Source organism: Amblyraja radiata, chromosome 21, assembly GCF_010909765.2.
Source record: "Amblyraja radiata isolate CabotCenter1 chromosome 21, sAmbRad1.1.pri, whole genome shotgun sequence".
Lineage (NCBI taxonomy): Eukaryota > Metazoa > Chordata > Chondrichthyes > Rajiformes > Rajidae > Amblyraja > Amblyraja radiata.
This window is the reverse complement of record NC_045976.1, coordinates 35,814,140-35,828,959: the sequence shown is the minus strand read 5'-3', so window position 1 is coordinate 35,828,959 and position 14,820 is coordinate 35,814,140. Positions and strand designations below refer to the sequence as shown.

Below are 14,820 nucleotides of genomic sequence, written 5' to 3'. Positions count from 1 at the left end.
GCTGAGTTTCCCCAGCAATTTTGTGTACCTTCAATTAAAGGGAGGTTGGTTTGTGATGGTCTAGGCTGCACGCCTCAATTCGCTGCAATTTCTTATTAAAGGCCATTTTCATACATTTTGATTTTACCATGTAGAAATTACAGCAGTGTAATTACACAATGGGGGGGGGACTGTGAATAAACACAGCTGTCATTTCTACATGGTGAAACCAAAATGTATAAAAATGGCCTTTATTAAAATCTGACAATGTGCACTTTAACCACATGCAAATAAATAAATGATGGGTCTTTGTCCCAAACATTATGGAGGGCACTGTAAAGCTACTGTTATAGCATGAGAAAATTATAGCTACTGTTCTGTATTTAAATCTGGCATAAAACAGATTTCAGTTATACAGGTTCCCTGGACTTTGCCATATTGCTATTTGTTGGAGCCCTTGTATATGTAATAAATTTTACAGCATTGCTTCAGTAACTATTTCATTCACATTCACCATGTTATAGGAAAGATGTTGTCAAGCTGGAAAAGGTACAGATTTACAAGGATGTTGCCAAGGCAGGAGGGTCTGAGCTATAGGTTGAGTAGGCTGGAACTCTATTCCTTGGAGCGCAGGAGGATGAGGGGTTATCTTTTTGAGGTGTATAAAATCATGAGAGGAATAGATCGGGTAGATGCACAGAGTCTCTTGCCCAGGGTAAGTGAATCGAGGACCAGAGGACATAGGTTTAAGATGAAGGGGGAAAGATTTAATAGGAATCTGAAGGCTAATTTTTTCACACAAAGGGTGGTGGATGTATGGAACAAGCTGCCAGAGGAGGTAGTTGAGGCAGGGACTATCCCAACATTTAAGAAACAGTTAGACAGGTCCATGAATAGGACAGGTTTGGAGGGATATGGACCAAACGTGGGCAGGTGGGACTAGTGTAGCTGTGACATGTTGGCCGGTGTGGGCAAGTTGGGCCGAAGGGCCTATTTCCCCACTGTATCACTCTAAGACTCTATGACTAAACAATGCTATGGCACATTCTTAAATCTTTTTAGAAATGTTGTGAAAAATTAACAATATCTTTTTGCTTTTACTTACAGGGCAAGACGTTGAAGTAGCAATTTTGTGTACCTAAGACGTTGAGGATGGCTAAAAATCTGATTGAGAATCAATTTTTTGAAGACCATTGCTCAGAATTGACAGCAATTCCTTTCATCTGGAGTGTCGAAACGGAAGGACCACATTACAGTCTTGACATGAAAATGTCTCATCTGAAAGAACTAATATTTAATTTTGACTTTGAATCAAAAGCGCAAAGGTATTGTATGGATCTATTGTATTGTATAAAGTTATGTATTTTGCTATGCTAATGATGTCATAGACATTTCACTTGATCTATCTAGTTTTAGCAGCAGAGTCACTGTTGCTTATTTCAATTCCAAAATGTTTGATAAAGTTATTGTACTCATGGTTGATCATAGCATTAACAAGCAATGGTTCCCTAATTGTAATTTAGTTTTGAGATACAGCATGGATTCAAGCCTTTAGCCCATCGAGTCTTCCAGCACTACCAGCTGCATCACTGTGCTGCCCAGTTACTTAGATTATTCTGGCCTCATACCTAACCCCTCTATCAAGTACTAATTAATTGTAAGATTAATCCACAGCATTGCCATGTTTATGTGATGATGGTGACCTGGGGTGTTACTGGCTTTTACCATTTCAGATTGCATGATGGTGGTTTTATTGGTCTGGGCAGAAGAGAGGAGGGTTTGGAGGCTTCAGTCTAAGTCGACGTAAACTGTTAATAAACTTGTTTTTCAGATGTCTTTTTCTTGAAAGGTCCTTCAATTGAGAATTCAGAGGGACCAAATTTAAAATGTATAACACCAATTACTTGTATGAATATGAATCCCAAGCCTTGTTTTCTTCCACAATTTAGGATTCTAAGATTCAACATCTCGTTAAACGAGTTGGAAGCGATGCAGTGTGACAGCCTGTCTCCATTTGTGCATCTGCTTGAGTTGAATGTGTCACTCAATTTCCTGAATAGGTAAGTGCTGGTGTAATCAGCGATCTTCAGTAAATTACCAGAACAATGCATGTAATGTGCTAACCATCCCTTTCCGTTGAGTTTTCTCTGGTTATTCGCTTGCTGCAAGCATGAAGTGACGAATAACAATTTGTATTCGTGCTAGCATGCGGTTGCATTAATTTACACACATTGGCTATCACTTAGATCTATACTCATTATCATCATTTGTATAATCAATATCATCAACAGTGCTCCTGTCATAAACCTCCAAATCGCTTCAAGGCAAGAGCTTGAATTCCAGGTAATGTGCATGGAACAGCATAAAATTGCATTTGTTCTACACTGCTTCTACAGTATGTTGTGACCTACAAGTTGCGGATGTCCTTGGTTACATTGGTTATTTATTAGTTATTTATTATTACATTGGTCCATCTAAGATCCCACTCCCTTCTTCCAGTCCCACAGTTACCTGAAGGCTTTACCACTTTCTGGAACAGAATGAGTCGCCACACCATGGCGGGTAGGACGGTGGCGCAGTGCCTTACATTGCCAGGGACCCGGATTCGATCCAGACTACTGGTGCTTGTCTGGATGGAGTTTGTACGTTCCCCCCATGTCCTACTTGGGTTTTCTCCAGGATCACAGGTTTCCCAAACTCCAAAGACATACGGGCTTGTAGACTATTTGGCTTGATATAAATGAAATTTATACACCTTAGTGTGTGTAGGATAGTGTTAGAGTGCGGGGATTGCTGGATAACCCGGACTCGGTGGGCAATAGGGCCTGTTTCTATGCTGTATCTCTAAATTAACTAAATTAAAAACTAAACCAGCATGTTTTGGGTTGAGACCCTAAACATCACCCATTCTTTCTCTCCAGAGATGCTGCCTGTTCCGCTGAGTTACTCCAGCATTTTGTGTCTATCGTTGGTTTAAACCAGCATCTCCAGTTTCTTCCTGGAGATTAGGACTGCTATTTCTAGTTGAAGACATTCCTGGAAGTGCCATCCTTTGGCTCTCTGCCATCAACAGTTCCAATTTCACAATCCAATTCGCCCATTCCTGTGAATAGACTAATGTTGATTTTTGACTAAAAGTGAAACAGCCTTTTTTTCCATATCATATATTTTCACCCAGTAGCGAAAAATCATTGATTTTTAAAGAAGATTTTTTTAAAATAATTTATTTTAAATATTGTTAAATTTTGGAATATCTCCAATATTTCCATCAAAAGGACACAATGTGCTGGAGTAACTCAGCAGGTCAGGCAGCCTCTCTGGAGAATATGGAACATAGATGGTTCTTCAAACTGAAGAAGGGTCTCAACCCAAAACATCACCTATTCATTTTCTCCAGAGATGCTGCCTGATCTGTTGAGTTACTCCAGCACTTTGTGCCCCTTTGTGTATTAACCAACATCTGTAGTTCATTGTTTCTCCAATATTTTCCTCTTTGGTTGCTCACATAAATGTTTGAGGTGAAAGTCCAGGACAATCCCAAAACATTAGTGGTCATCGCTTGGCATTCTCCATAGATCGGATTAATGGCATTGCAGAAGGCAGTATAAATGCCAGTAAATTGTGTTGTGTCTTGGGTCTTTTTCTTGTGTGTATGACTGCAGAAACAACATTTAAAATAAAATTGTATTGTATTGTATTGTAAATACCTGTTCTGCCTGCAATTTTAAATTTACAATTTAAGTCTTTGAATTCCTGCATCTTTCAATCTATTCTTGTCTGACATATTTCCCAATAGAGCCATAAATTTATGGGTAGAGGCGCATTTTATAGAACATGGTTCGTGATTTGATGCAACCTACCTTGGAGAGAGCACCGAGGAGGCCAGCAAGAATAATTATTTGGAAAACCTATGAGTTTACCTGGATTGATGGGATACAATATTTAAAATGACGAAAGGACTAGAAATGGAAGAGAAGTAATTTATTTTATTTAGACTCTGAGGCGAGAAACTGTACAAGCTTCAGTCAAATTAAAATAATATTCTGTTCTCTTAATTAGCCCCGATGGATAACAGTTTTTGGAATGTCCAGGTGGTCTTTCTGATTCTCCAGATCTTTGAAGTTCTATCAGTGTCCCCTGGTACAGAAGGATAAATATGTGAAACAGATTCCAAATAAAAATAACTGATTGGATGCCATTTATCACTTTCTAGAAAAAAAGTGAGAGATGAATATTGGGGGATGGGGTGAAATTGAAAGTCAGTGGATTAGAACAAACATTTCTTTTAATCTGCAGTTCTGGGGCCTTGACAAAGTCACCTGTGGAAACAAGATAATTTGGGCTGAATTATTTGAAAGCTGTGTTAAATTCAGAGCCTGTTCCACCTTCTTGCTCTGGGAAGAACTTCGGAGAGGATTAGCTCCCTGGATGTTTTACTTTCAATTTAGCAAGGATATCAGATAAATTGGACGTGGTCCACAAAAATAATGGGATTACTAGGCTGTGTGGAAATGTTCCCCATGGCGATCCCTTTTCTCAAATAACAGATAGCCCGCGGGGACTTTCATTAGGAACTTGAAGTAGGAAATACAAAATAAATATTAGGAAGATTTTATTCTCAAATTATTCCCAAATAATTGCGAATTAAGGATTTGAACAAAAAACAGAGTTGCTGCTTCCACTATCAGGAGGATCAATGTTTGGAAGGTAAAGATTCAAGAGAACTGTTGAAGATCCCAGAGTGGCAACGAGAATTATTTTTATGCAGCAATTTTTATGATCTGTAATTCACTGACGGAAAGGATGGTGACAGCAAATTCGCTAATTATTTCCAGAAGGAAGTTGGATAAATATGTTGAAGAAAAAGAAATGTACAGTGCCGTAGGGGAGGATCAAGGCTGTGAAATAATTGGATGACTCTTTCAAGGAGTCAGCACAGGCATGATGGTCCAAATAATCCCCTTCATTTCTGTACGATTCCATTAATTAGTGTAAAAATGAGGGCATACATTAACAGACCGGCTAACAGTTTCAAATCATAGTTAAGGCCTATGTACATACATGCCTTAAATAAGTGAAATCAAGCCAGTAATTAGCTATTATAAAAACACTTTTCTCTAAAGATATGCTGATGGGGACAATCTTTATGCCCTCTTACTTTCCTTTTGCTGCAAATTTATTATTTTGAAATCATGTTTATTTCATATTTTCTTTTGAGATTGAACATAAAACATAGAAAGACACTGCACTGGGACAGGGCCTTTGGTCCACAATGTTTGTGCAAAACATGATGCAGAGATAAACTAATTATTCTGCCAACACATGATCCACATCCCTCCATTCCCTGCATATCCATGTGCCTATACAAAATACTTATTTTCCTACAACGTACTTCTTCTTACATACCCAACATTTCCCCCTAATTCTGCTTCCACAGCAGGAGGATTTACAGTAGCAGCTACAGACCAGCATGTATTTGAGATGTGGGCGGAGGCTGAAGCATCTTGGAGAGAACATGTAAGCTCCACACAGGCGGCATCCAAGGTCAGTATTGAACCTGGGTGGAGTTTGCATGTTTTCCCTACTACCCTGTTTCCTCACATATTTTCAAGTTCAATTAGTTACTGTAAATTGCCCTGAGTTTTGAAGGTGAGTGGGAGAAACTGGAAAGGGTCAAGAGGAATATGGGGAGTCATAGCATTATAGAGTCATACAGCATAGAAACGGGCCCTTCGGCCCACATCGACCAACATGTCCCGGGGGGAGGGGGCGGTGGCGGGAGGGGGAGGGGGAGTACCATCATTCGTGCACGTGGAACACGGGCTCCGAGCGAGCAGAAGAGCCGAGCGAGCCAGCCGAGTCTTTTGAATAACCGGGGGGGGTGACGTCACTTGCAGCGCATGGAAGAAGGGTGCACAGAGCAGACCCATTGTGATGTCATCAGTGAAAGACAGTGGCGATTTTGGACTCCATGGGAAAAATCTCTACAGGAATATGTAAAACATTTTACCTTTGCCGCGTCGTTTTTTTCACGAAGATGTGACACACAAACAAATACACACACACACACACACTCACACTCACATTCACACTCACACACATCCACGTCCAAGATCAGAGTTTTATAAGTATAGAGATATTCAGGCAAATTCTTTGTGTAGTGAGTATAGGGTGCCTGGAACGTGCTGCCAGTGGGAGTGATGGAAGAAGGTACAATGGTGACGTTTACAAGGTATTTAAACAGGAACATGATCATGCAGGGAAAGTGTTGGAGTAACTCAGCTGGCCAGGCAGCATCTCTGGAGAACATGGATAGGTGATCTTTTGGGTCAGGCTCATCTTCAGACCAGGCAGGTACTGGATAGATATGGATCATGTGCAGGCAGATGGCGTTAGTTTATGAGATCATGTTCAGCGTAGACATGGTGGGCCGAAGAGCCTGTTCTTGTGTTGTAGAGTTCTATGTTCACAGGAGATTTTCAGCAGCAGCACTACCTGCTGCATTGTGCCACCAGAGCCAGTTTTCATCCTTAGGCACTCTACCTGAAATTTTCTTTTTATCAATAACTAAATTGTGTGTTATTTCTTGCCCCAGACCAAATCTTTTGAATTTCTTCGTTAGGTTCATGGAATGTAGTTTTGAATGTGTTGTGGCCACCAATACGGTGCCACTTACTCCCCAGTAGCATTGAGAATAAATTCTTCCATTCAAGTGTCTGGAAGTTTCCAATAATCTAATCTATAGTCCATGCTCGATCTCCCAGTGCTTGGAATTGGAAGTTATTTGTTTTCCCTCTCCTTATGTGTGTTGTTTTTTTTTTTTTGTTGCTGCAGCATCTCATGGCTCAAGGCTTTACCTCAGCTGATGGTTTTGAACCTGTCGCACAACATTATTGAATCTCTCCAAGGGCTAGAATGCTGTAAGATGTTGACAGCTCTGGACATTTCGCACAACCAGATCAGGAGCATTGCAAACCTACCTATTCTCAACAGCCTCACTAAGTTGCATCTCAGTGGCAACAAGGTAACTCCTCAGTGACCACACATAAATCTGTATGATTTTGTAGCTTAGATATAAGCCTAAGCTTCCGAAAATAATAGGATTGGACTTGACTGTGATACTGTCCAAGGTATCACGAACTGTGGGGATGGTTCTCCATTAGGTTGGCATGAAGTTTGGCTAATTGCATAAGATACTGGTTGCATGGATATTGGCTACATGAGGCCAATCTGTACACCACAAGTTACATTCTATAAACCTTCCTGTCCAATTACAGTTACACCACATGAAAATGAAGCTGTTTTCTTCCTGTGCAAGTTATATTAGTTAGTATTACTGGATAGTTTCCCGGATTTTCCAACTGAACAACTAGCAGGAGTTGAGGCAAGTAACATTGATGCATTTAAGATAGCGGTAGATGAATACAAGGTCAGACTGATAAAGTTAGATGAAAAAATATAGAAGGACATTTTAGCGAAAATGGACCAGGCTGTTGAAATATGTTATCATTGTGTATCATTGTGTATCATTGTGTAATGCTTTGTGCTGGTCTAGTAACTGCCATATGATTATTTTGTGTTTTTTTTTAGTTGGAATCTCTAGAAGGTGTTCAGCGTCTCCCCCAGCTCTGTGAACTGTACATTCAGGGTAACTGTATTTGCAGCCTACTGCCTCTCTCCAGCTCACTGAACCTATGTGTTCTTGATGCTTCTGACAATGTGATTCTCTCCCTCTCTGACACACTGCATGTCCTTGAAAACCTGAGGAGATTGAAGCAATTGAGACTTAAAGTAAGGATATTTGTCGGTCTTTCAGTGGTTTTCATCTATTATCATCTTTCTTCTGGTTCAATTGTTGGAAATCCGTGAAAATAAAGAACTAGGAAAGATGTAAAATAGGCTTCAATTTAACTATATGCTGAAGCAGGCTATTTATAAAGGCCTATTTTAATCCAGGCACCTACTTTATACCATCATACAGTCAAAATTACCTCAATTGATGATTAATTATTTTCATGAGCGAACATATTAATGATGGGCATCCATCCATAACAGCTGATACATGTATAAGTAGCTAATAAAACAAGATGCAGAGCGAGTTAATGCTTTTTGTGCTGTGGAGAAGTAGGCAGGGTGCAAGGACTGACTATCCGTAATCTCAACAATAGGGTAAACTCAGCGACAGAGAGGTTATAATATTTCTCTCTTCATTCCCAATCTTTCCACAAAACAGTGTGATTGGCAGAGAAAAAGAATCAAAGTGGTTTATTTACTGGTTTAAATGTGAATATTCAACAGCACAAGAATTGGTACTTTGGCCCACAATATCTATGGTCAACAGGCTGCCAATATGTGGCCATTATTTACCCACTTGCACAAAACCCATATCCTTCCACTCCCTGCATATCCATTTGCCTATCCAAAATTATTTTAAATGTCACTAACATATCTGCTTCAACCACCACCCCTCGAAGCACGGTCCAGGCACTCACCACTGTCTGGGTAAAAAAACCCTGTCTGCATATCTCCTTTAAACTTTGCCCTTCTCACCGTAAACCTATGCTCTATAGTATTTGATTTTTTTCCATCCTGAAAAAATGATTCTCACTGTCTATCCTATCTATGCCTCTCATTTTATATACTTCTATTGGGTCTCTCAGTGACTCCAGTTTTCCAAAGAAAACAATCCAAGTCAGTTCAAACGCTCCCTGAAGTTTTAGTTGGTTTAAAATGGTCTAGACAGAAATGGGAAAAGAAGACTACATTTATTTTAAAAGCGGTAGAGCTTCTGAATGTGTTCATGCTTTGTACAATCTTAACTTCATGACAACTGCCATGTTAGAATTTTTCTAATGCATTATCCCCATGTTATTGAGCAAAAATAAATTGAGTAAATGTGTAGGAAGGAACTGCAGATGCTAGTTTATACCAAAGATTGACACAAAATGCTGGAGTAACTCAGAGGCAACGTCTCTGGAGAGAAAGAATAGGTGACGTTTCAGGTCGGAACCCTTCATCAGACTGACAGTCGAGGTGGAGAGGGAAGGGGGGGGGGGGGGGGGGGTGGAGAAGTGATGGAAATAAACCAGAGGGGAAAAATAGACCAGAATAAATGTGTCCCTTCGTAAACCACAAAACAAAGCTAACAAAAGCTAAAATATTCAAAAGCAAAATATTTCACACACCTGGAAATCAGAAATAAAAACACAATAGTGCTGAAAATGCTCAGCAGATCAGGTAGCATCTGTGGAGCAAAAGAAGTTAATATTTTAGGTTATTCACCTTTCATTAGTATAATAATGTTATCCTTTGTGTCCAGTCTGCACTCATCTCATTGATCGGGGACACTGCTGAAGACCTGATGGTCCTTATACATGACCACCGAGGCACAGACAAAACAGTGGAGTAGACAGCTAGAATCACCACCTCTAATGGCTCTAGTGAATCTGGCCCTAAGTTTGGTGAAAGACAAATATTTCACATGTTGCCACAGTGCAAACTATTTACAATCATCTTGCAAATTCCTAACTCTAGACTGCGTACAATAAATAACCTGCTTGGGAATAGTTATCGGCGCACGATGCTAGCGATTAATAGAGAGGGGGTTTACATTGAGGCTATCCATGACCATTGATGTGGATACAAACACTGCAACAAAGATCAGACCATGTGCGTTATCTGCACTCTACAAAGCCGCAAAGGTACCAAGAAATATATATTCAATATTCATGCAACAAGAACCTACTTGCAACAAGTCTGCATGCCCCAAAGCAAGGAGGGATAAAAATTGTTGAAGAGTGATGAGTGGATATCTGAAAAACTATTTCCATTTATCAAACTCCTTTATAATCTTGTACTATGTGGCAACCCCAAAACTAGAGGCCATGTTTGAAATAGTTACTAAATTCAACAAGGAATTCCAAAAGATTGTGTTTATTCAGTGAGAGATTAGATTGCAAAACATACACCGTCATGGACAGATTGAGGTGAATAACATTTGATGCGTTTAAGAGGAAAAACAAAAATAAATTTATGCTGACTGAGTCGGATGCTGAAGGGTAGGTCATGCAGAACGTAAACTGACTTAGACAAGAGGTGTTGAAATGTGCTCTATCTGATTGATGAAATCAATGGAAGTGAGGGAGGTGGTTTGATATCTCTCATCTCGGGAGTGAGGAAGGAACTGCAGATGCTGGTTTAAACTGAAGGTAGACACAAAATGCGGGTCAGGCAGCATCTCTGGAGAGAAGGAAGGGTGACGTTTTGGGTCGAGACCCATCGTCTGCGAAGAAGGGTCTCGTTGAGTTACTCCAGCATTTTGTGTCTATATCTTCGGGAGAGAGAGTAATGCCCCTGTCATACTTAGGAAACCTGAACGGAAACCTCTGGAGACTTTGCGCCCCACCCAAGGTTTCTGTGCGGTTCAGGAGGTTGCAGTTGGTTGCTGAAGGTTGCAGGTAGTGGAAGCAGGTAGGGAGACTGACAAAAACCTCCGGGAACCGCACGGAAACCTTGGGTGGGGCGCAAAGTCTCCAGAGGTTTCCGTTCAGGTTTCCTAAGTGGGACAGGGGCATAACACAACACAAAGGCAAATAAGGTAAGATGGTAACCATGCAACCTTACCTAAATTTACCTAGCGGTGAAATTCATATTTTCTTCTGAAATCACGTTTCAGAAATGGTGAATTCTAATATTTTAAAATTCTTGCTTAGGGCAATCCCTTAACCCAAGATGAGCGCTGCAACACTGCCATCAGGCAATGCACAACAGTTGAAATCCTGGATAATGTGTTCCTAAGGGACTGCTTCACATATGGGTTGACATTTGAGCCACCTGCAGACTTACAAGAACAGACAAAGGAAGACTTGAAGGAGAGTGCGCGGTTGGCATTCCAGAGCAAAGTGCAGGAGAAACGAATTGAAACTGAGATGGCTATGCATTATCTTCACAGCAGGATGCTGTAAGTAATTGTCTATAATTCATTCCCAGACCTCTAACATTTTTTGCTCGATTTCTCTGATCTTAAATCAAACAGCCACATCTGCCCCATCCTGAATCTGACTGCAATACGAGTACTTTGTGATTAATAACTCTTAAATCTGAATAATAAAGTTAAAATCAATCAATCGCTTGCACCACAGGCAACACTCTTCCACTCAAAACTGGTTCACTGTCTGCCTCCAATCTCATTGTCCTTTCTCTTTTTGTTGTTGCTGTTAAGATTTCTGAACTTATTATTCATTAGAGCGCTTTTTCATTATAGTGCGCTTGATCTTCTAATCCTATCAATCTTGGGTATCTACTCCAATTTTACTTGATATGTATTGTGCCACGAATCTGGCATCATTCATTACCCTCCGCATTGCTTGCACTCCTGTGCCAAAAACCTGCTGCAAACCTCTAACGGACCTGCAGCAGAAATGTGCTGGGGAGAGTTGAGCTTCCATGATGAGAGACACTGCATATTCCGATCAAGCTGATAACGCATGGAACAGCTGCTATCAGTCCCCAGTAATGGTCTGCACCCGGAAAGACACAAACTGCTAGAGTAACTCAGCAGGTCAGGCAGCATCTGTGGAGAATATGGAAAAGGGTCCCAATCTGAAACATCACCTATCCATGTTCTCCAGGAATGCTGCTTAACCTGGGTCAGACTTCAGAAGAAGGGTCCCGACCCGAAACGTCACCACCGGGTGGCGCCGCGATGGCAGCCTCGCCAGCAGCCTGTGTGTCATTTCAACTTTTTTGTTATTTTTAGTGTGTCTAAAATGTATGTTTTAATGTTTCTCTGTATGTTTTATGTGGGGGGTGGGGGGGGGGGGAAATAGGGGGAAACCTTTTTCAGTCACTTACCTTGATGGAGATGTGATCTTTCTCCGTCCCCCCCCCCTGCGGCCTAACAACTTGGATTGGTGTGGCCTTTCCTGGAGACCAGCCCGGAGCTTCAAGCCACAAGCGCGGTGCGGACTTACCATCGCAGAGCGGGTGATCCTTTACCGAGGATCGCTGTGGAAGTGCTCCGACCGCGGGGCCTGTGAATTTTAACACCGTGAAGCCGTGGTCTCCGGTAAGAAGAGGCCGACTCGGGTGTTCCGATCCGTCCCGACGCCGGAGTTTCCATCATCCCGACGAGAGGGCTCGGACATCGGACCGTCGGCAGAGGCAGTGCTGAGGGTTCAAAAGCCCCGACCACCACGGATGAACAAAGGAGGAAGATGGCTGAACTTTATTACCTTCCATCACAGTGAGGAATGTTGATTCCATTGTGGTGGATGTTTATGTTAAATTTATTGTGTATTGTTCTTTTTTACTTGTACGGCTGTATGGTAACTCAAATATCACTGTACCTTAATTGGTGCATGTGACAATAAATGTGAACTTGAACTTGAACCTATCCATGTTCTCCAGGGATGCTGTCGGACCTGCTAAGTTACTCCAGCTCTTTGTGTCTTTACTTGAAGAAACTCTGCTCTTCTCTTCAGTGGGATTCCTGTCCATCTCTTTTACCTTAGCTTATACTCTTACCCCCCAATGGTTTCTATTTTCCTTCTAGTTTATTTAATCATTGGCTGGAGATTACTTTGGGATGAGTTGAGGTTGGAAATATCACTATGTAAATGAAAGTTTTCATTTCCTATGTTTAAAGCAATCAGATCATTTTGTCCCTTTTCCCCCTTGTCCTTACTAGTTTTCCTTTAAGCTATATGCCTTAACTCCTTGGCACAGCAATTTCCACATCCTGAGCACCTCATCGGTAAAAAAAGTTCCCATGGCAATATTTTGAAGCAAACTGTTTTTTTCTCATTGATCAACATAACTGGGAAAGATTTATTTGACAACACTCACTATTTGATTCATAAGCTGATGCTGTTTACAAACTACATTTTTTGCCAGATTTAAATACACCATTGGCTTTAGGGCTCTAGGGAGTACTGAGTGTAATGCAAGTTGCTTTATTGAGAGAAATTGCAGTGATGTAGCAAAGGTTGGGTGAGACTAAAAGTACAATTAAAGAGATGACGCAACACGATAGCCCACTTTTGCACTTTATTGATATACCAATAATCTTTTAATATTTTCTTGTCTTTTACTTTAAATTGCAGTTACTAAGATTTTTCTTTATTGGAAGAGCATTACTTTGATGTTTTAAGTTTAAATTTATGCAGTCATCATATGTCCCATCTTTCGAAATCTATTTTGCTGCTTTCCACAGGAGTCTTCAAAAAGATAATCAGGAAATGGAAGATCGCCTTACATTGGAGTTACAGGCATACTACAGGTACCTGCAGCTGATTTAATAGCAAATCCTTCAGTTATTGCAAAATGTTGTCAAAAGTTCTGTTTACTATACATTGGAGAAGATTCAAAGGTGGCAGTGAACTCCAGAGTTCTCTTTTCACTTTTTAATCGTGTATTATTTTTAAATATTCCCTATCCATCCATTCCCTGTTTGAAAAACAAAATAGGGATTCTAATCTAACATATTGAGTGGCAACAGTCAGGATTTAAACTCCCACTTGCTTCATCTAGCCTGACATCTTCGGATTGGGTAACATTTACTTCCACCGAGTGAACCTAGTACATGGCTCATGAATATAATGACCATTTTACAGGTTTAGAGTGGGCTAGGTCACTATCATCTCTTGGCTCATTCCAATATAATAGAATTTTTGTTTCAAAGTACTGAAGGCGTGACCCAGTGTGATTTTGGTGGATAGGTAGACCATAAAATACTCTCATCTCAGAATCTGTGTATTCTTCCCTCTGTCGTATGCTGATTTTGAATTACTTCAAGAACCAAGGGTGTTTAATTGTCATACCCACCGGGACTGAAATAATGAAATTCTTATTTGCTGAAGCTTTTACAGGCATACAAAATGCAACTGTGCAACACATAAGTATACAAATTATCAGTTGCACTAATTAAATCAGACCATAATAATTCAAGCCAAAAATGTAGTACAAAGTCTCCTTCTCAGTGCACCAGAGAACAGGGTCCTGATCTCAGGAGCTGTGTGCGGAGCTTGTACGTTCTCCCTGTGACTGTGTCCTCTGGGTGCTCTGGTTTCCACCCACATCCCATAGATGGACGGGATTGTAGGCTAATTGGGCCTCTGTAAATTGTCCCTTGTGTGTAGGAAATGGGAAAGTGGGGAACATAGAACTGGTGTGAATGAGTGCTCGATAGCCACCGTGGATTCGGTTGGCCGAAGCGCCTGTTTCCATGCTGTATCTCAAAAATAAACTCCCTTGCAGTTTGGTTCAGAGATAGAATTGTGATTAGGGTTGTGCAGTGTGTTTCAAGAGCTAGGATGAAGCTGCTCTTGAACCTGGAGGTTGCAGTTAATCAAGCTCTTCCCAATGGTACTAGCGGTATGAGTGCATAGCCAGACTACCCTCGTTATTGTGGACCTCTTTATATCGGATTTCGGGTACAGCGGACAAAATCTGTTGTAACCGAGGTGTCCATTTGTTTTGAGAATAATGGACCAAGCTTCTTGTTTCATCGAGTGGCTACTAGGTGGTTGGAACAAATCTGTCTCAGTCTGTATTTTCCTTCCTGTCTTGTTTAGTGAATGTTTAATGGCTATTTTCCCAATAATAATTTACACAGTTATAACGGACAATCGTCAATAATGAACACATTCTCCCCGCCCCCTCCCCCTTAGTCTGTTATCACGAGAGTTATCTGTATTAGCTGTTTTTTTGAGCCAGCACTTGGGACAACATGTACCACCAGCTCAGCAACTATCGATCCATAACGTGCTTAATTATCAACCATCGTACTTATCGCATTATTCATTCACTCCTCAGTCACACTCGGTGGTGGTAAGCTACTTC

At 40.8% G+C, this 14,820-nt stretch overlaps 1 protein-coding gene across 2 annotated transcripts in view; it reads left to right on the top strand.

The window, feature by feature from the left end:
- The window catches only part of LOC116985346 (protein phosphatase 1 regulatory subunit 7-like), a 31,605-nt gene that overhangs the window by 1,732 nt on the left and 15,053 nt on the right, over positions 1-14,820 (top strand). For both annotated transcript variants that reach the window (XM_033040086.1, XM_033040085.1), the window contains exons 2-7: positions 1,087-1,304; positions 1,929-2,039; positions 6,814-7,003; positions 7,570-7,770; positions 10,692-10,939; positions 13,193-13,258. In XM_033040086.1, coding sequence (XP_032895977.1) covers positions 1,132-1,304; positions 1,929-2,039; positions 6,814-7,003; positions 7,570-7,770; positions 10,692-10,939; positions 13,193-13,258 — 989 coding nt within the window. In that variant the 5' untranslated portion in view covers positions 1,087-1,131. The remainder of the gene's footprint in view (positions 1-1,086; positions 1,305-1,928; positions 2,040-6,813; positions 7,004-7,569; positions 7,771-10,691; positions 10,940-13,192; positions 13,259-14,820) is intronic.